The sequence below is a fragment of the Chamaea fasciata genome, unplaced genomic scaffold, assembly GCF_029207755.1.
Source record: "Chamaea fasciata isolate MVZ Bird 193981 ecotype frontalis unplaced genomic scaffold, bChaFas1.0.hap1 SCAF_2, whole genome shotgun sequence".
NCBI lineage: Eukaryota > Metazoa > Chordata > Aves > Passeriformes > Sylviidae > Chamaea > Chamaea fasciata.
Window position 1 is genome coordinate 26,007,621 of NW_027094087.1, and position 19,747 is coordinate 26,027,367.

The window sequence follows — 19,747 nt, forward strand, 5'->3', positions numbered from 1 at the left end:
CCGCGGGGGGGGCAGCCGGGCGCCGCCCAGCTCGGACCATCGGCCGCCGCCGCGGGGAGGGAGGTGCGCTGAGGGGGAGAAGCGATCGCCGCGGTCCCATAGAACCCTGGAATGTCACGGCTTAGAGGGGACTTTAAAGATTATCTAGTCCCAAGCCCTCTGCCAAGGGCAGGGACACCTCCCACTGGACCAGGTTGCTCAAAGCCCCCTCCAGCCTGGCCTTGAACGTTGCCAGGGCTGCGGCATCCACAGCCTCTCTGGGCGACGTGTGCCAGTGCTTCACCACCCTCACAGTAAAGAATTCCTTCCCAATATCCATCATAAATTTCCCCCCTTTCAATTTACTACTTGTCCTATCACAACAGTGACGAAGAGTCCCTCTCCAGCTTCCCAGCAGCCCCCTTCACATGCTGGGATCTTGCTGGGAGGCCTCCACAGAACCTCCTCCAGGATGAACAGATCCAGTTCCCTCAGCCTGTCTTGGTACGGGAGGTGCCTCAGTCCTCTCATCAACCTCGTGGTCTCCTCCGGACTTGCTCCAACAGTTCCATGTACTCCCATTCTGGGGGACCAGAGCTGGACCCCACACAGCTGTAATGTAAATGTTCTGTATACAGGCATCATCACTTCACTGTTAGATACTCAATGAGTAGTGAAGACAAATAAATGAAATTACATGAAGAGTTGTGTTTTTCTGGTGGCTGCTCTGTGCAAGCTCAGAGGCAGCAGCATGAGGAGCCTCCACTCGCATCTTCACATATGCCACCCACCCAAGTCACCTTATTACCTTCAAGGAGTCTTCAGCACTCTCTGAAGCACCTCACAGCCACAGATTTCTGTAAAATTCCTGCATGAAGCCACTGGCAACCAACCAGTGGCCTGGGGCCTGCTGCTTGTGGCTTACCTTGTGCCACAAGCTTTGCAACACACGGATTTTACATGATGTATTGAACAGTTTGAGATGGGGGAAAAACCCCAAGGCTTAGACATCATACCTGGAAAAGATTTCCGAGAATTTCCCCACTTCAAGCACTTTCAATATACAGCACGTACTTCTAATAATTATCATACTGTTGTGCTTGTTGAACATAAATTATGAAAGAAAAAGTGTATTACAGTGAGCTTTGTACTGTCTCTGATTTAAAAAAAAAAAAACATCCTCAATTAAAATAGGATGTAGGCACAGCAAAACAAAGCCTCAAACTGGGAATCAAAACTGACTTCAGTTTCTGGCTTTGTCACTGACTGTCAGGAACTTCCAAGCTTCAAGTGGAATAGGAGTAGTCCTTATTTAACACAGTGCTTTGGTTCCTCAGACAAAAACATGTAAGATTAACATTAAAGTATAACCTATTATTTTTTTATTTAGAGATATTTTTCTGTTTAAAAAGCCAGATACAAATCCAAATGACTCATTGTGTATTGTTTAAAAATTCATTCTAAATGTGCTGGCATTCATTTCCTTGAATATTTGTGAAGACCTACGACTGGATTTCATTTCAGCCCTACTTCCTGCCCTCAGCTAGCTTCTTGTGATGTGAGGTCAGCTAAGTTTTACACACCAAAGTACATAAAATTTGGATTATTTAAAAAAAAAATGCACAAGACCACCAAATCACCCACTCTTGACACTTCTGCAAGTTATTCCCCTTCCTCTGCCCCCAGCCACAGTCACAGAAAAGAAGCTGATATGAGCAAAACCAGGACAGAGGTAAAAATATTCACTTTAATTAAGAACATTTAGTGTATTTACAATAGAAAGTTTCTCTCTGGTTGAGGGATTAAAGACTGAAAAAATCCATGTTACGAACATGTGGACAACCTGCACCCGGTGCAGGCTAATTGATTTTTTTCCTACATCTGGTTCACCCAGGGCAATTCCAGTGAGAAAGTCATGGGGAGGGCCTGGAGCTGGTACCAAATGGCTCCCACAGCCAAGCAGCAATCACAGAATGCAGTCCAGGAAGTAGTGTGAAGTTATTCAACAGTTGCTAAAATATCTATCCAGACACGTACACAGTGCCATTTGCAGTTAGATTCATCAAATCATCCATATGTAGATAAGCAGGTAGACACAAGCCTGCCGACCTGTGTGCAAGCACAGATTTGCAGAGGTGCTCATGCACGGGTGGTACCAGGCAGATGCACACACTCCTTGCCACCCTGCACCTGGGCAAACACACAGGCAGGTGTTTTGTTAATGCTAACTTACATGATTTCTAGATACAGGAAAAAAACTTGAGAAGAAAAGCACCAACCCTCTCATCTGACTCATTGGCTTGGAATCCTTACTCCTCTGGAACCTGAGGGAAATGGTGGGGAAAGGATAATGTCTTCCTGTTTCTCCAGAGAACCAGTTCTGAATCTCCAGGAGTCTCTTGCTACAGCGATACCCACTAGTTGCTACTGGTTGACACCAAGAGGGGGCAATCCTCTCCTGCTCCCAGAAATAGGCACATCCTCCCACCACTTCCTCTGAGTCAGATTTAGCAATCAAAAGGCTGCAATATGAGCCACTTCAACTGGTTTATCTCGCAGAAAAATAGATCTGCAAGAAGTGAGTGAGCACTTTGACATCTGAACAGTCAGCTTAACCAAAGCACCCTACAAGTTTACCCACCACATGATGTGTGGAGCACCGCCTTCAGCAACAACTTGTCCATAGAAGCTGATCTATGAGCAAGTCACTCAGAGCTCCTATTTGCATCTTGGTCAGAGTCCACATACCACTTCCTTTAGCAAGTGCTTTCCCTCCTTGGGAAAGGAGGTGTTGCAGAGGTCTGCCATTGCTTAAAAGTGCTGAACTACATGGTGGTTAAGAAGCAAACCTCAGCCTTCCTCCAGCATAATCGGTTGCTGTCTCCAACAAAACCAGGTGACAAGTGTTACAAAGACGGGGAGATAAGGGGAAAGAAAGAGAGCTATCATCCCCTCTTAACAGTCAAAGGCAGCTGAAGCAGAAATAGATTAAAGATGGTTGTGGAGATTGCAAGGTTGAGGAGAGTTCTGGTTCAGCAAAGCTTCTTGTACAGCGTCACTGCAGCCACTGAGCTCCATCTGGTTGAGAACACAGCTGATGTGCTCCACGGTGGCAGAACGGCCCATCTGCAGTTTCCACAGTCTGAGCATTTCATACTGGGCGTCCCGCAGGCGCCGGTGCTCCAGCTCAATGCGCTCCAGGTCACAGTCGCTCAGGCCCAGGCGCCGCACAAACTCCTTCCACCGCGACGGCGGCACGTGATCCACCACAGTGTACAGGATAGCAGGGTCTGGGAAGAGAGAGGGAAAACTGTCAGAAGCAAGGTTCTTCGACCTCAAGGAGAATGTGAATAATCCAAGGCTGGAGGTTGCCTTGGTATCTTGCATTGCCTCCTCTTGTTCAAGTCTTGTCCAGTCCTCCAGAGTAATCACACAGACTTATGTGATGTCCAGACTTGCTCTTATCACTCAAAACGTAATGGGAATGTTTTCATATGCTCTTGTATAAGGTTATGAGCAGAGTCAAGCACATTTGCTTAGGGCCTTGCTGCCATACGTTCTTGAAAAAGAATGAATTATTGAAATTATTCTGGGTCACTACCCCAGAGGCACTAAGACTGACAGTATGTCAACACATATGACAATCCATTTTGGTAGTAGGGAAAAGGGGCAACAGAAAGGCTTTGCACAGATATTTAGCATTTACAGACTCAGGCTCTGGGCATGCTTCTGCCTTTGTACTATGCCATGCATGGGTACACATCCAGGTCATGTACTCTGGGTGAGCTCTGTCCAGCACAGTCCTAGCTGCATCTGCATAATTAGGTTCTTGTTTGACCGGAGAAGGAGAGAAGGTTGGAGGAGTTGCACTTACTGTCTGGAAGCTGTGTCTTCCTGGCAGGTCTGACACAGTCTGGTAACTCATGTGAACTCTGTGGCAGATGCGCAGATGATTGGGTTGCGTTGACTGCCAATTCTGTTTCCTTCTGGGACTCAGGAAGAAAGGTGGAAAGTTCATTTCTTTTTTCCTCAACCTGAAAGACACATTACATAGTCCAGAATCACCCACAGCAGCACAATATATCTGTCTCTTGTGAGTAACCACTAGCTTTATATGCTAAAATCCAAGATAGGTGGGGAGTGGGTGTTGAGATTTTAATTCTTCCTACATGCTTTGTTTCAGCAGAAGACACCAAACATTTCTTTCCAGCAGAACCCAAAGAGTTTAACTTTCTTTTGGCACCATAAAACAGTAGTCTGGAAAAAAATATATTTCTTTACATAATCAAGTAAGGCTGGCACCCAAAATAAGCACCATTCTAGAAGCTCCACATGCCACCTTCCCCATCAGTCTCCTCTGTAAGACTGTGGAAACCCCACCTCAGCTGCTGCCTGGGCCCTCTTATTTGCAGAGTTACCTTGGACCTGAGAGAATACTGTGAAGCAGCACTGAGAGGCTTGTGGAGTTAAGACCTGAAGTAAAATTAATTAAATCCTCCACGCTTGGGGTACACAGAAAGAAAAGGGGATTAAGGACCAACTATTCTAGAAGAGGGGAAGTAAAGACTTACTGGCACCACCCTCTACAGGAAAAGACTTCCGAGTTAAACAGCCCTGTTACTCAGCTCACTTGAAAATACAAGGCCTGAAAACAGCCCAAGGGGAAAAAAATTACTGAAGATCCTAGGCTAACATATTTGAAAGTGGAAGGTAAGCTCTTATACCCATCATCTTGCTCACCTCAGATACCGGCTCCTTGGTTGTCTGCGGCAAAGAAACTTCAAAGAAAGAAAGAAAGAAAGAAAGAAAAGCAGAAATTACTTTCACTTCCTCTTGTCCCAGAAAAAACAGGAAAGCAGCTACTCAACAATCCTGCCCTCAAAACTGTTTTACAGCAAAATACACGTCCCAGAAATAAGTTCACGTGCACTTCCAGTCACAGCTACGGGCCTGGATGCAGAACTGCAACAAGAGCCTTGGCTATATAGCTCTTGTGCTACTCTGGCCTTGCAGCAGAGCAGAGTAAGGGGATCCCACTTTGTCCCTCACACGCATGCACCCACAAAACCACACAGAAAACGGTGTCTATCCCAATCAATATCACTACACATGCCACTGTACTCACCACAGGAGTAGAAAGACGACACTATCCTATTTTTCTGGACCAGCTTCCCTACTTTATGTGCAATGCAGAGGATAGAGATAACTCCAAATACTGCAACAAGGGTGCCAAGGACAAGGTTTCCATCTGGACAAAAGGAGGAGAGCAAATGCATGAGTGACTAAGAAAGGAGGAGGTAAGTGCTAGAGGAAGAACAGCAAGTGAAGATTTGCAAATGGTAGGGAGAAAAAGGATAATGGTTTGACAGAGTGGAAAATATAACCCTTTACAAAAGGCATTAATAGAACAACACCCCATAATGAAAAGATTCCACTGCCCTTCAGTCCCCTGAGTACTTACTCAGGTCAGATGAAGCTGGTGAGGTAGAGACTGGGCTAGGACACCGCAAGCAGTCTTCTCCAACACAACTGAAAGAGCAAATCAGAGAGGTGAGCACACATGTAATGAGACTCCAGCCATTTGCAACCATCCTAATTAACAGACAAGTCAAGATGAGCCTGCAAAGCAGAGCAATACACTGTGACTAGTGACTTTGGGTTCTTAGTGGGCTGATGCCTACATGGAGGAGACTGGGGGTGGCAGAGGTGAAGACCTACATGCCCCAGAAAGGCAATTAGAATATTGTAAAGTTATGTCCAGATAGAAAGAGCCGTGAGAAGAATTTTCTCCCCCTGTGGAGCTCCTGCTGTCTCTCCTACTCAGTGGTGGGGCATACAGAGTAAAAAAGCTCACCTGTTGCAAGGCTTGCAAACATTACTACGTGACAGGAAGAACTGAGGCTTACACCTGCAAATTGCATCTTTGTTCTTTGAACCTGCAGAGGAGAAAAAAAAAAAACAAACTGTTGCAATTATCTGGACAGAGAAGAAAACAAAGGGAAAAAAATCCACTCCAAGATAGATGAGAGATTATGCTTTTTTCAGCCTGGAAAACTGCTACTGAAGAAGAGACAAATGATTTAGTCTATATATAAAAATGGAGTTGAGGGAGGATAAAAGTAATAAAAATAAGAGTGCCACTGTCCTGAAGGTGGGCACCTCTGTAGAGGCTTGGGAAGGTACTATAATTACAGAGCAACTGAAATTAGTGTAATGCACAAAAAGCAGTAAAAGTCACTAAAGTTCAAGCATGACAGGAAGGGGAACCACATTAGTCAAGCAAAGATGAGGGAGAAGTGGTCCCTGAGCAGCTGGGACTGGTGAGGAAGTCAGTTCAGGGCAGGGAGAAATCACTTCAAGTCATGGGACACATAAGCACTCTTCTGATGTCGTGAGTGGAAGGGGTAAGAAACAAAAGAACTACTGCTTCTAAGCAAGTCACAGGAGAGAGCCTGAGTAAAACAGATGTGGGGAGGACCAGGCAAGAACAGTGATGGAGGGACATCAAATTGCATGAGAGGAGGGGAAAATGTACAAAAACAAGGAGCATGCATTCTGTGATGAGTGAGGGATGGGAATAAAACACTTCTACATCAGCCAAGAGGGAAGGAAGCTATTCAAGGACAATGTAAAATGATGACCCTTGAGGAGAGGCTTAAGTGTGGAAACTGAGACAAGATGATTGAGCACTAGAGGGAACACATTCACCAGTGAAACAGCAAACCTCACACTGCACAGGGTAAGAGATGGAAAAGGAATCAGGAGCAGCACCATTTGCCAAGAAGAGAGGATAGCTTGAAGACAAGGTAGGGTGTGGGAGCAGCTGGACTGGAAGCATGCGCCGGCTGGATGATTAAAGAGCAATGACTAAATTAATTATAATTGTGTCTTTTGTACAGATCATGACCAACTGAATAAGATGTTCAGAGGGAAGTGTGTGTCCTTGAGCTGGAAGACAGCTACTAAGGAATGTATGTACGTGAGGACTTGGAAGATCAGTGGGCGTGTGAATGGGGACATGTGTGATGCCTTGTTTGGCTGCACAGTCAGATCCACCTGTGCAACCTTATAAAAGAGCTAACCAAGGAAATAAAGTCAGTTAGTGCTGCATCCAATACTGACTCGTGCTTTCTGAGTTGCCACATGAAAAGAAGCCATTTAAGGGACATGGAAAGAATTAGATTACAGACAGCAGTGTTTGTTTAAGATCTCTGATTCCTGACTGAAGATGAGGCACCTTGGGACAGCCAACACGAGTACTTCTCCCAGACACCAGCATCATCCCAAGGTAATGCCCAATGCCACCAGATATAGTTCAGCATTGCTAGCAGCTGTTTACTTTAGAACACTGCACAGAACGCTGTGGTCGTTCAGTAACTGACTGGCAAGAAGTTCAGCTGAACACTGGGACCAGAGGTATTTTCATCCATCATACTCAAAGTGCTTCCAGCAGTTGGTAGGGGAAATGCAGTGAGGATCAGGAGAAAGACAAACAAGGAAGGCAAGGGAAACCTGCTCTAGAACATAAAGACCTTACTCTAGGACAGGCAAGGCAGAGACACGAAAATTAAGTAGAAAGTAGCTCCTCACAACAGCCAAACCAAGAAATCATTCAAGGACAAAAAGCAGCTATGATAGGAAACAAGGATTGATGCCAGAGCAGACAAAAAATAGCACCCTTTCTGGGGAAAGAGGGCAGACAAACCACAGAGTTGTTCCAAAACTACCATCCTTTCAGTGCAAGGCACTGCAGCATATCAGAAAGTCTACCCTGCTACAGTGCATCTGCACTGGAGCCATATCCATGCCATACTCACAGCTGGCAATAGTCCCATCAGTACATGAGCTGCAGTTCCTACACTGGAAGAATTCAGACTCAGAATCAATCTGATACTGATTCTTCTGACAGCCACATACAGTATCTTGCTGTGGGGTGCAGGGAGTCTCTACTACCTGCTGGAGTTCTGAGGAAAGAAAAGAGAAATGATTACTCCAGCCTCTTCCTTCACCTTCAAGTGAGAGCATTTTTATGATGATAGGTATTGTTACCCCCTAATTTTCACAGAAAAAGGCCAGAAAGGCCTGCAAATTGTACCTCAGACTGTACTAATTTGGTAACCCTTATTCCTGCTGTCCCGAGTTCGTCCCCATACACTGTCTTACCCATTCAATTGCTTACTTTTCCAAGCTCCCTCGCTCACCTTGCCATCCCCTCCAGCCCTCATCCACCACCATTTTCCTCAGATCCTGCAGATCTGACAGTAACTCACCTGTACGGCAGCGTGTGCAGCGGAAGCATTTAGACATGGTGTTATCAACAGCTGTGAATGTGCCACTGGCACACGGCAGACACACAGTTGCTTGGTCAGGCCCATCACAGTCTTTTGCCTTGTAGGTACCTGCAAGAAAATCACTTAACAGAGTTCTGACAGGAAGGAAAATGTGTTGTCTATCTTAGGGAGGACAGGAGTCACTGGTTCCTTCCTCAAAGAAATCCTGGAGTTGACGGAAGGATTTGGAAGGACCAAATATGCTTTCTCTCACTGGTGTGAATGACACTGACAGCCCGTAAGAGGAGAAAAGGAATAAGAATAAATAAAAGGAGTAAGAATTTATCTGGGTAGGGACAGGTACCAAGCAAAGGGAGAGCTGATTAGCTGTAGGAAAAAGACAGTTTGATAGTGCAGGATAGGGAAATGCCTCCAAGGTGAAAGTCCCTACTACTGTATTTATTTTGTGTACCTGCATGACACCTCATGCAGCAGTGGGTCTTTCTGGGGTGCAGGTATTGTCCCAGCTGACAGTGCATCTGTTTCTTTTCTCTCCTCAAAGCGTTAGAGGGGCCTCTTCCATCCAAATCTACCCGACGGACTTGCAGTCTATATGGCACTGGAGTAATTTCTACAGATTCCTTTGTCAGCACACAGACAAATATTAGAATAACCTGTAAATAGAGAGGGAGGGAGGGAGAGGAGAGAAACAAGGTGAGAAAACATTATATCCTCCTGCAGACTGCACCTCTAACTTCAGCACCTAGAATTAAATTATATCATAAGTTCAGTTTACTTGGCTGATTCTGGTAATGGGACCCTCCACTGGCAAATGTGTGTGGGGAGATGATTCACAAAAATAAACCCCAAGAAACCAATGCCTGCCATCTGTGATATTAACATACTGTTCAATGGCCTCTCTGGCAAACTGGTTGTATATAAAACAAATATTCTTCATGACAAGCAGTTTATACATGGAATGCCTTGAAAATGCTGCAGCTTGCATAAAAATTACACAAGAGCAAAGAAATGTTTTTATTAAGGAAGGCAGTAAGGCCATCCATGTAGAAACAGTTCCACAGAGAAGAATGCATCCAGTACTTGCAGTACCACTGAATAAATACACAAGATAAGAAGTTTGGAATAAGATGGCAAAGGAGGATCTCACTGCCTGCAAAGTACGGGAAATCTTCCAAAACACCTCCTGGGCAAGCCAGACCTAGAAACGTGGGAAAGTTAGGTTTTTGAGTTCTCCCCGTGTCAAATGTACATTCTTCCTCTTAAACTGCAGCTGTTAACAATCAGCCCGTACAGTTTGACACAAAAATGTGCAGTTACTTATTTTTTTAACTCCATTAAGACTTGATTTCTACTTTTCCACTTGAAAGGTACTGTTGTCATGCCAATCTTAACAGAAATATTAAGATTGGCATGACTGCTAAATGACTGTAAGAGAGTGTGACTTTGGACACCCACACACACATGAACCAAGGGTAAAAAGCACAGCCTGTACCAATAATGAAGGATGCCATTCCCTGGACACTGTTTTCAGGACACTATTCCCAGCAGTGAAATTGAGAAATATACTGTTTATGTAATGGCCAAAAGGTCTCCACTCTGGTAAGACCACAGCATAAATGACTCATCAGCAAAAGATCCTGTACCAGAAAGATGGTAGATTGCAGCATATCACAAACACAACTCCTTTGCCTGTTGGCCCAACAGAAAAAGAGACCTCGGGCGTGCATTTCAAACATTCAGATAAAGAAAAAATATACAACAACAAAAAGGTTTAAAAAAACCCCAACAAAACAAAACCAGGTAAAAACTTGGCCCAAGATTTATGAAACCTGAAGTCAGCATGTTTCTACAGCAAAGACCCATCCCATACCAACCGATGACTCCAACCAAAGAGTATGGAAGATTTCTCTGAAAACTACTTTATAGTACCATGAAGAAGTCCAGCAGCATGATGAAGACAACCTGCATCCCTTGTCATCCTCTTGGAACACGAGTGATCCTGGCCACACCATCTGGACCTCCATGTGTTGATGCTTCTGAGTATGTTACAGATGTACCAATGATTGCTATGGATCAGATCATGTGAATGATGAAATTCAACTAATTCTTTTTGCAAATGAACACCACCCTGCCAATATAATCTCACACAAAGTTTTACTACACTACCTTTCCTCTAATTGTAATGTTTTCCCAGCTTGTTTTTTTTAATGTGTTTTTTTTTGAAGATGCCCAGCAGTACAGGCACAGCTTCAGAGTTCCTTTTTTTTTTTTTTCTTCTTTTTCAGCTAGGAGAGTTATAGCAAGAGCAAAGTAAACCAATAAGGGCAAACCACAGTGCTGATACCAATTTTGTGGTAACAAGCTTAACAAAAGATACATAGAATGAAATGGCTACGACAGGCCTACGCTGTCCTGTTTCTGTTTCAGAATTAAAGCCTTGGGGGAGAAAGGTACATATGTAAAAGCAACTTAAAACCTCAAGAAGGATGGAGTTTGCAACTCTGATAAAGCTAAAACATCATTTTTCAGAGAGCTCTGACATATTCAGTAGACTAGACGCTAAAATAGTGAACAGGAAGAAAGAGAACCACATATTTAGATGAATATCATTTCAGACTTAATTAGTTGACCACAGAAGAACTGTAAGCACTCCAACAACTCCCCAGCAAAACTAAAAATTGTTTCAGCAGTTGACATTACGAGATTTATTGCTTGCAGGAAAATGGATAAAAGATCCTTCACACAGATGGTCTGACACACACTAACAATAAAAACATCCTGATTCTCTAGCTAGTGATTAATCCCCTGATATGAGAATATCAAGTCAGCCCATAAGTCACACAAATCAGCAACAGAAAGAAGATGAAAGCATCAAAGATTAGGCCAGAAATACAGAGAAAATTGGTCAGATACACCTTCAAAGCCAAAAGAAAAAGGAAGCGCTTTTAATTTTTCAGATTAAGTGAAAGCATGTCCGTGTCATCAAAACAGAGTTAACACATTATGGACCACAATCTGAGGAGCAGAGAGTCACAGGCCACAAGTGACTCACATCCCAATGACTCGGCCATCCACCAAAATCATTCACATCAAGGGGAAAAAAAACCCAACACCATCTTAAGCAGCTCCCCAAGCCATTCAGCAATACACTGATTTATACCAATGAGCAATTTCATCAAATTCAGGCAATACATGAAATCAGAATAGTCTGTTCTGTTTCAGGTGGAAGGCACGTAACTCGTGGTGTATGAACTGCAACAGACCATATTACAACATGGACTACAGAACTGATGAAAATCCTCAGCGAAACCAACCTAACAGAATATGAAAGTGACTACATGGGAACCACTTGGTAGTGAAAGAGTGAAGAGTGAGAAGACCATATATAAAAATGCTTTTTTTAATTTTTGGCCCCTCTTTTGAGGCACCTGGCTTAAGCTACTATGTAACACAGCTGATTTACACCAATAAACCTGTCTGATGGAGGTGAGAGCCTGATTTAAATGAATTATTTAGCAGTTTCCCTCCTCTGGACACATTCAAGGATCTTCAAATGCTTAAATTGTGAGACTCCGAACTGCTCCCGGCACTCCGGGTGAGGCCGCAGCAGCGCTGGGCACAGCGGATGATCCCCGCTCTGCTCTGCCCGGCTGTGCTGCCGTGTTTGATCCCCCCAGGACACGGTTTGTGCCCTCTGGGCTGCCCGGGCACACCCTGCTGACTGCCCCTGAGCTGCTGCCACCAGCACCCCCAGGGCCCTCCATGCACGGCGCTCCCCAGACACCCCCTCACAGTTCAGATTTGTGCCCGCGGGTAACTCTGTCCCCAGAGTCAGGATCCAGCATCTGGACTTGTTCAATTTCATTCCAATAATCATTGCTCAATGCTCCAATTTATCCAGAATAAGTACATTGAACAGAACTGGCGCTAGAATTGAGCCCTGAGGAACACTGCTGGTCATCAGCGGCCAGCCAGATTTAGCTCTGTTTACCAAGCACTAAAGCCACAAGTCATTGATTAGAGTTTGCCAAGGCAAAGTTTAGAGGTCTCCTGCAAGTGAAGTAAGCTGAATTTCCATTGTTAGATGTACAGCACACTCCACCTGCCAGTATAAAAAAAACCAGTACCCACTAAGCAACTTCACAGAGACCATGTGTATTACCTAAGCCAAGTGATAATTCAAACCACATGTGATGCACACCACTGATTCACACCTACTCACCCATTTCAGTGAGTAGGGACTAGCCAGGGAAAACAGAGCCAGGAAAAAACTCTAGGGTTTACTTCTGAAACTGCTGCAGGAATAACCAAAACATGGCAGAATGCTGCTTCCTTAAAAACATTCCACCCTTCTGGGTGACAGCTGCACATTCTCCTCACACACAAGGCAACTCTAGTCCCTTTCCATGCCTCATGCCAGCACTTACTGCCCAGCATTTCACCTACAATGAAAAAAGGCACAGCACAAGCCCACTAGCTCTTCTATGCAAGGTTTTGACAGCTGAGACAGGCATTAGGAGCCTTTCCACAATTTTCACACTCAGATATTCTTGAATTACTGCCACCACTACAATTTACACCCTTGTTCCTGCTTCTGCTTCACCAGGCCATACATAGAGAACTGGAAGTAAGGTGATACCCCCACCAGCGTAAGGCAAGGGAAGAAAGGAAGGGCAAAGATAAAAGGGAAGAACAGAGCAAGATGCCAGAAAGATGGGTGAGAGGGTGGAAATAAGGGACCTTTGAGAGCAGTGTTCTCAGGACAAGGAGACACAATGCACAGTACCTGAAACCGAGGGACTGCACAGGGAAGTGCAGCATGTCAGGGCTGTCCCATATTATCACCTTCTGAGGCTGGGAAATACCGAATTACTGAGCATGAATGGCTGCAGCCCTGCTGTGACCTGCCAGGCTCCTTGCCTGCAGGGAGAAGGATGGAGGGAGCAGGTGCAGTGACACACAGGTCATTTTGCTATCTTTAATTCTGTGCCTTCAATATTGCTTCAAGAAACAGTACACCATACTAGTCATTATAACTATCTATATTGGGTTGTAAATAATTACAAATTAAGTCTTTTAGTCTCAGCATTATCATCACCAATGAAATAAATATTTTATTTGTACAAATATATTTAGTTTTTCATCCTTAATCCTTGGACCAAGTTGCACAAAGATTCCATTGTAATAACCTAATCAACCGCTTCTCTCAAAAAAGGCTTCCATTTTGCAAATTCCATTTTTAAACTAATTCACTACCTGCAAATAAGAGGCATTATGACTCATTAGAGTGTCTCAAAATATTTTGTAACAGCAAGTTACCTTGGCTTAAGAATCCAGCATGATACATGCCCCATGCACAAGTATTCTACATATGAATCATCTCTTAGCCTTTTTAATGAGTCATAAAAAATTAGTCAGCTTAGAGGCTTGGACGAAAACCAGTATCTCACTCCAATTAATGGGCTACCAAAGAAATCAGGGTACAGGATTGACCTTCATGTTCTTTGTCTGGTTCAGCCATTTCCAAAAGCTCTTGGAGATTTGCATTTGTTTTAGTTTGCTACACAAAGATGAAAGGGAAACCAGAACTTCTGCTTTACACATTGAGAAATGTGCATTAAAGCAACATTTACAGGAAGTTTTTCTCATTGCTCACTAAAATCTGGAAAGGACAAAACAAGGCTACAAGAACTACCAGTATAAATAATCCTCCATTTTATGAAGATCAGATGAAAGAATGCTGTATTTCAGGCCTTGTCTAAAATCAGGAGACTAGTAATAACTTTTGATACAATGAAGAAAAGCCTTAGAAATCTTAACTTAAAACCCAAGAGAAAACTGTGATTATCAATAAAGATTGTGGACTTCATATCATAAAATATTATAAAGTATATAAAGTTAGAAGGCTTTATTTCATATTAGTAAAGATTAAGAAAATAATGGAGAAGTCAGTAGGTGATAACAACCATAAGAAAATTTCTTTGGAAGTTCTTCCTCTGAGGACACTGTGGTGAACACTGTCAGAGTGCCACATTCACTGACCCTCAACACGCCAGCACATTGCCTGCCTGTGCTCAGGACTGAGTTCGGCTGTGCTGCTGGACAGCTTCACATCAGAGCACTGATGGAGCAGGAGCCATGGGAAGGCTCAGTGGGGTCCTTACTTCTCTATCCTGAAATGATTTTCAGCTGGGCATGAGCCCTCGGCCCCTGCCCACAGCGTGCCACAGACCTGCTCATGCCCCTCGTCAGTGACTCACTGGGTGAAGTTTTCAGTCAGGTAATTGTCCAATGCCAAGTCCTACTCATTAGAACAGACGTATTCCTATTTGGTTTAATAGAGAAATGCAGTGACATTGCTTTGAGATGTGCTTTCCACTGTCAGGTTCCTAAGAGCGTGACACAAAGATATGTGTTAGCAAAGGAAGCGCTCAGCTATCCAGGGATTACGAAAGGGGACACAAGGCATCTGCCCCAAACACAAACGAAGACTCTTTGTGATGACTAAAGAAAATGGGTAAGAAAGAGCAAAATGACAATGCTGGGTTTACCACAAATAATACTGCTAATGCAGAAAATGGACTACTTAATGAAAAGGGAAAGGCATCCCAACTGACAGTACTGGTTACTTGTGAGAACAAAAAATGCCACGTAAGTGTACTTAGCACAGACCCTAATATGACATTTCATTTGGCTAGAAGTAGTTAGTCCTAAAAATAGAAATTAAAATTAGATTAATAAGCAGTAAACGTTCAATTAATCTGATTGGAGAAAACAACTAGAAATGCAATCAAATGCCATGAATTAGTAGGAAAGAATTTGAGAATAAAACCAAGACTGTTATGACAATATATGAAGGATTGAATCTGGACTGTAGTTCTGGTCCCCAGTCTTAAGAATATAAATTAACCCAGATATAATACAAAGAAAAGTAAAAAGGACATTGGTACAGACTGACTGCCACAAATGGAATTATTAGATATACCGCTCCATAGAAGAGAAACCTGAGCCAGGGATACTATAGCAGGCTCAAAGTCATGAATGCCAAAGAGGTGAACTGGGATGAGTGTTCTCTCTCTCCTCCAGTACGAGAACTAAGAGGCATCACATAAGACAAGCAGCAGAGAGGTTCAAAACAAACACAGGGAGGTACTCTTACAGCAAACAAGTAGCTGCGGTGTGGGACTCCCTGAGAGAGTGCTGGCTCTGCCAGAAACCTGTCCTGCTTCCAGAACTGATCACCACACCCATCAGCAGAAGGAAAAAAAAACCATGTTCAGGGATCCAAAATATGAAGACACCGTCTCAACCTGGAAATTCCTACAGTCCCAGCCCACTGGAAGCCATTCTTATTTTTCGTTGCTGTACACTTGCCCTGCTCCAAAACCCTTGGCAGACACCTGTGCCTGGTCACTACTGGTAACAGGCTGGTGGCCCAACATTTCTTTCTTACAACGCACGTGGTGGCCTGGTTTTCCATTTTTATATAACACAACTTCTAACTTCAAAGTGGCAGTTTCTCCCCTTTCTTTGAAAAGAAATCAGTGCCAGAAATACCCTTATGGGTATTTTGTCTTTTTTCTTCATAAAATGGAATTTTCTTTAAGAAATGAAACTTCCATTATATATACTTTTTTTTTTTTTTCTTTTAATGAGACAGAAAACACCCTGGCCTCAGTGAAGACAGATGCCATTTTGTCCACTGTGAAAGTTAGGAGTGCATGGGGAAAACACAGAGAACCTGAAAATGAGTTTAAGGACAGGCAGAAGGAGTGACTGCATGGAAACAGGCTACAGGAAATTTTAAAGAATCACAGGAAACAAAAAAGAATCAGAAGAGTAGAAGGGAGGCATCAGAGGGCCAAGAAAGGCTATGAGAGCAAACAGGATGATAGGCAAAGCAAATGACAGATGGAAGGGCAAGCAACAGAGTGAGACCTGTAACTCTAGGAGAAACAAAAAGTAGAGTATGATTTTATTGAAAAGATAAACATTATCTGTAGGAAGTAGAGTATTACTGACTTGACAGGAACTTGAAATGACACACAAATAGGAAGGGGAAAGCATCTTCAAAACGAAATCCCACTGAAGGACACTTCCTCCAGTATTTAACTGAAGATAATATAATGAATTTGGGGGATCCAACAGGTTTTTTTCTTTTTTTGCCAACTGAATGAATAATATCATGTATAGTATCTGATTTACACCAAAATGTGTGCATCTCTATTCTTAAGGCAGAAACACACTTTTCAGGTTTGCTAACTGCTTTGAAATCTGCCTATGAGTCAATGGTTTATGTATCCTACCTAGGTCCCAAGATGGTAAGTGATTCACAGCTATAGACTCAAGGCATTCCTTCTTCTCAGTTTTAGTTGTGTTGTCCTGCAACTGCTAGCTTTAAGCCTGTTACCGGGTTTCCAAACCTTTCAAGTGGTTTAAAAAACCCCAAACCAAATCCAAACCCTTCTGGAAGGTAACTTTGCGCATGTTGCAACTTTCTGACTGCAAATTAACAACTAACCCAACGTTACAAGTCCAGCGCAGCCAAGTGCAAGTGTGCATTAACTAGGATGCTCACGTATTTAAGAATAAACAGTTTGACCTTGTAACCTCTCTACAGCAGAATTTATAGCCTTGTCATGATGCTGAGTGACACCACTCCATTGTCCCAGCTTTTACCACGTCTGGCAATCAGGTTATTCTTAAAACTCTCCAATTCCTTTTACAACTTTTGCGCCCGCAAAATCACAACGGGCAGTTTAAAAGCCTTGCCCTACGAAGCCCGGGAAAGCTACAGAAGATCTACCGGCAAACCTGAACTTGCTTTTATACAAATCCCGTGGTTTGGGGCGTAGCTACAACCCACTAATCTCGGTTAAAACGCCCGCAGAGTGGCATTTGTGTGCGGCCGGCTGCACAGCAAAGCGGGGGCGGCTCGTCCCCGGCCCCCGCACAGAGCGGCGGGAGCGGAGCGGCTCCGATCCCGGCCCGGGCGGCTCGGTGTCCCGGCGAGCGCCGGCGCCCGGACCGCCCCGCGCGTTAACGGCCGCGCCGCGGGCTCCAGGGAATCCACCGCCGTTCCTGTAAGCCCAGACGCCTTTTCCCTGAGTCAGGGATAAATCCCGGAAAGGGCGCCAGGGCACTCGGTGCCCAGCGGAGGGCGGGAAGCGGAGGGAGGGAGGGAGGGAGGCGGCGAGCACGGCGGTGGCGGTGCCGCTGCCCGACTGCCCCGCGGGCACCGGCGGATGGCGCGGCTGGGCTGCCCGACCCGCTACCGCCGCTCCTGCCGCTCCGGGGCCGGCACCAGCCTCGCCTGCGGCGGCGACCGCCCGCCTCGCCCTCCCGCAGACTCCCCGAGCCCTGCCCCGCTGCCGTCCGCCCCGGCATGGGGCTGCCGAGAGGGGAGCCCCAGCCCCCCGGAGAGGGCGAGGAGAAAGCGGGCTGTCCGCAGATCGGCGGCCATGGGGAGCCCGACAGCGGCCAAGAGGGTCGAAGAGTGGCCGGGCCCGAAAGCTCGACGGCGGACACAGCTGTGCGGACCCGCAGTGAGCTGCAGATCCGCGGCACCGGAGCTGTCGCCGGGCGAGGCGGTGTCCCGCCGGCGCACGGCCCCGCTCCGTCGGGAGCGGCGAAGTCCCCGCCGTGACTTACCGTCCCCAGCGAGGTGCGGGGCAGCCTCGGGCCGCGCATGGCTCCCCGGCCCGCTACATCCCAGTGGCAGGGTCCCGCACGTCCAGAGGAAGCCGCCCCAGCCCTACCCAGCGCCGGCCGGAGCAACGCGGAGAGTGACAACCCCGTCTCCAACTTCCTGGCAGCGGCAGCAGGAAAGAGAGCGGCGAGCGGGAGGCGGCCCGGAGCCGCGCCGAGCCCCGCCCGCCCTCCGCCGCCCGAGGACCGGCGTCGGCAGTATTCCTTAAAAAGCCAGATGGAGGAGCCGAGGAAAAGGAACGGATGGTGCATGGAATGGCTAAAGCCGCTAGAAAACACACGGGAAAGGAGTCAGAGAAGGTCTGCTGAAATCTTAAAGTTCTTGACGCAGGAGTGTTTCACTCTTCAGCCGTACTTTCCACGTGAAAAATTAACCATGTACTTGTAAGAAAAAGACTTTTTGCATCCTTACTGCCTTAATTTTAAAGACAGGTATTTTTCAGCCACGGTCAGCATTTTCAGAGTCTCTATGACCATCCTGTAGTTTTTAGCTTAAAACACACATTTTCTTGTATGCTCCAATGAACCAGCTGTACAGATAGTGCAAATATAAGCAAAACCAACATGACGTTCTGTGTAAGCCCTGCTTCATTTAATATATCCTCTTAGCATGTTTGAAAAGCAAAAATACAGCTAGGAATGAGTGGCTAAATGATAAAGAACTCCCCTTCATTTGTTGCCCACTAAGACTCCCCTTTGCTTTCTGGAATTGTCTCTATACTCCAGGAAAATACATTAAATCAAGCTACTAAGCATTGTTTTGGAAGAATTTGCCCATTTCAGTACAAAATGGGTACAATTCACTCTGTGGACTACCTGAATTACTGCAGAGAAATCCAAACACCTCCACAGACTATTCATACAGTGGAGTTGATTATCTCCTGTGTGGAAGCCAAGCACGTGAACAGGAGAAAACAAGGAGGGCACTTTTCCACACTTTGGCTTGAAATAGCTGTGACTTTCCAGCTGCAAGTCCCAGGAGGGAAGGAAATAGCAGAATAACCTGTTACCAGATTGCAGCCATCTCTGGGGATAGAGGCGGAAAAGATCTTGTCCCGTTCATTTCCTTGCCTCGAATGAGGACAATACAAAATTAGCCCTTAAAGGGAAAATTCTGGCACACAATCTGTGAAGGAGGAAGTAATGTTTTTAATGGGATGGTTCAGGTTTAGCACTTGCTGTCATGTGAGTGGATGAGACACATCCTTCAATCTGCATGGAGCTTCAGCCCTCCAAAAAAAAAAAAAAAAAAAAAAAAAAAAAAAAAAAAAGAGGGCAAAACCCACACAAATGTCAGAAAAATCCCCGTGAACCTTCACATATGACTTTTCCCAAGTTCAGGGAGGGACATCTCACAGCCCACTTGCACATTTGACATTTACACGAATGTCAAACTCATCAATGCAGATGCACTTCCCAGCTTTTACCAGAACTCCAGCTTCAAGCCTCCCTCCATCCCTGCCACCTCCCTGCAGCCTGCCAGGTCTCCAGCTCTTCCTAAGGTCCTGTGGCTATGGGCTTGCAGCCCAGAGGGACTGAGCCCACCCTCCTGTCACACAGCCGGTGGCTTGCAGCTCGTCTGACACCCCAATCACTTTACTCCCAGCCTGCAGAGCTGTATTGGGTTTGCACAACCAGCTTTTGGTGGCGGGGGGACTACAAGGGTGGTGGCTTCTGTGAGAAACTGCCAGAAACTCCTCACATGCCTGGCAGAGCCACTGCCAGGTGGCTCCAGGATGGGTGCACCGCTGGTCAGGGCCGAGCCCATG

At 45.4% G+C, this 19,747-nt stretch overlaps 1 protein-coding gene across 1 annotated transcript; it reads right to left on the minus strand.

Moving 5' to 3' along the window:
• Positions 1-1,706: 1,706 nt before the first annotated feature.
• Positions 1,707-18,080, minus strand: TNFRSF1A (TNF receptor superfamily member 1A). Its single transcript, XM_066175321.1, has 10 exons — positions 17,922-18,080; positions 8,722-8,923; positions 8,250-8,378; positions 7,797-7,943; positions 5,834-5,915; positions 5,441-5,508; positions 5,105-5,227; positions 4,720-4,757; positions 3,854-4,013; positions 1,707-3,269 (listed from the first exon to the last, which is right to left on the minus strand). The coding sequence occupies exons 1-10, from the start codon at positions 17,958-17,960 to the stop codon at positions 2,968-2,970; spliced, it is 1,290 nt and encodes a 429-aa protein (XP_066031418.1). The 5' UTR covers positions 17,961-18,080; the 3' UTR covers positions 1,707-2,967.
• Between the last annotated feature and the right edge of the window lie 1,667 nt (positions 18,081-19,747).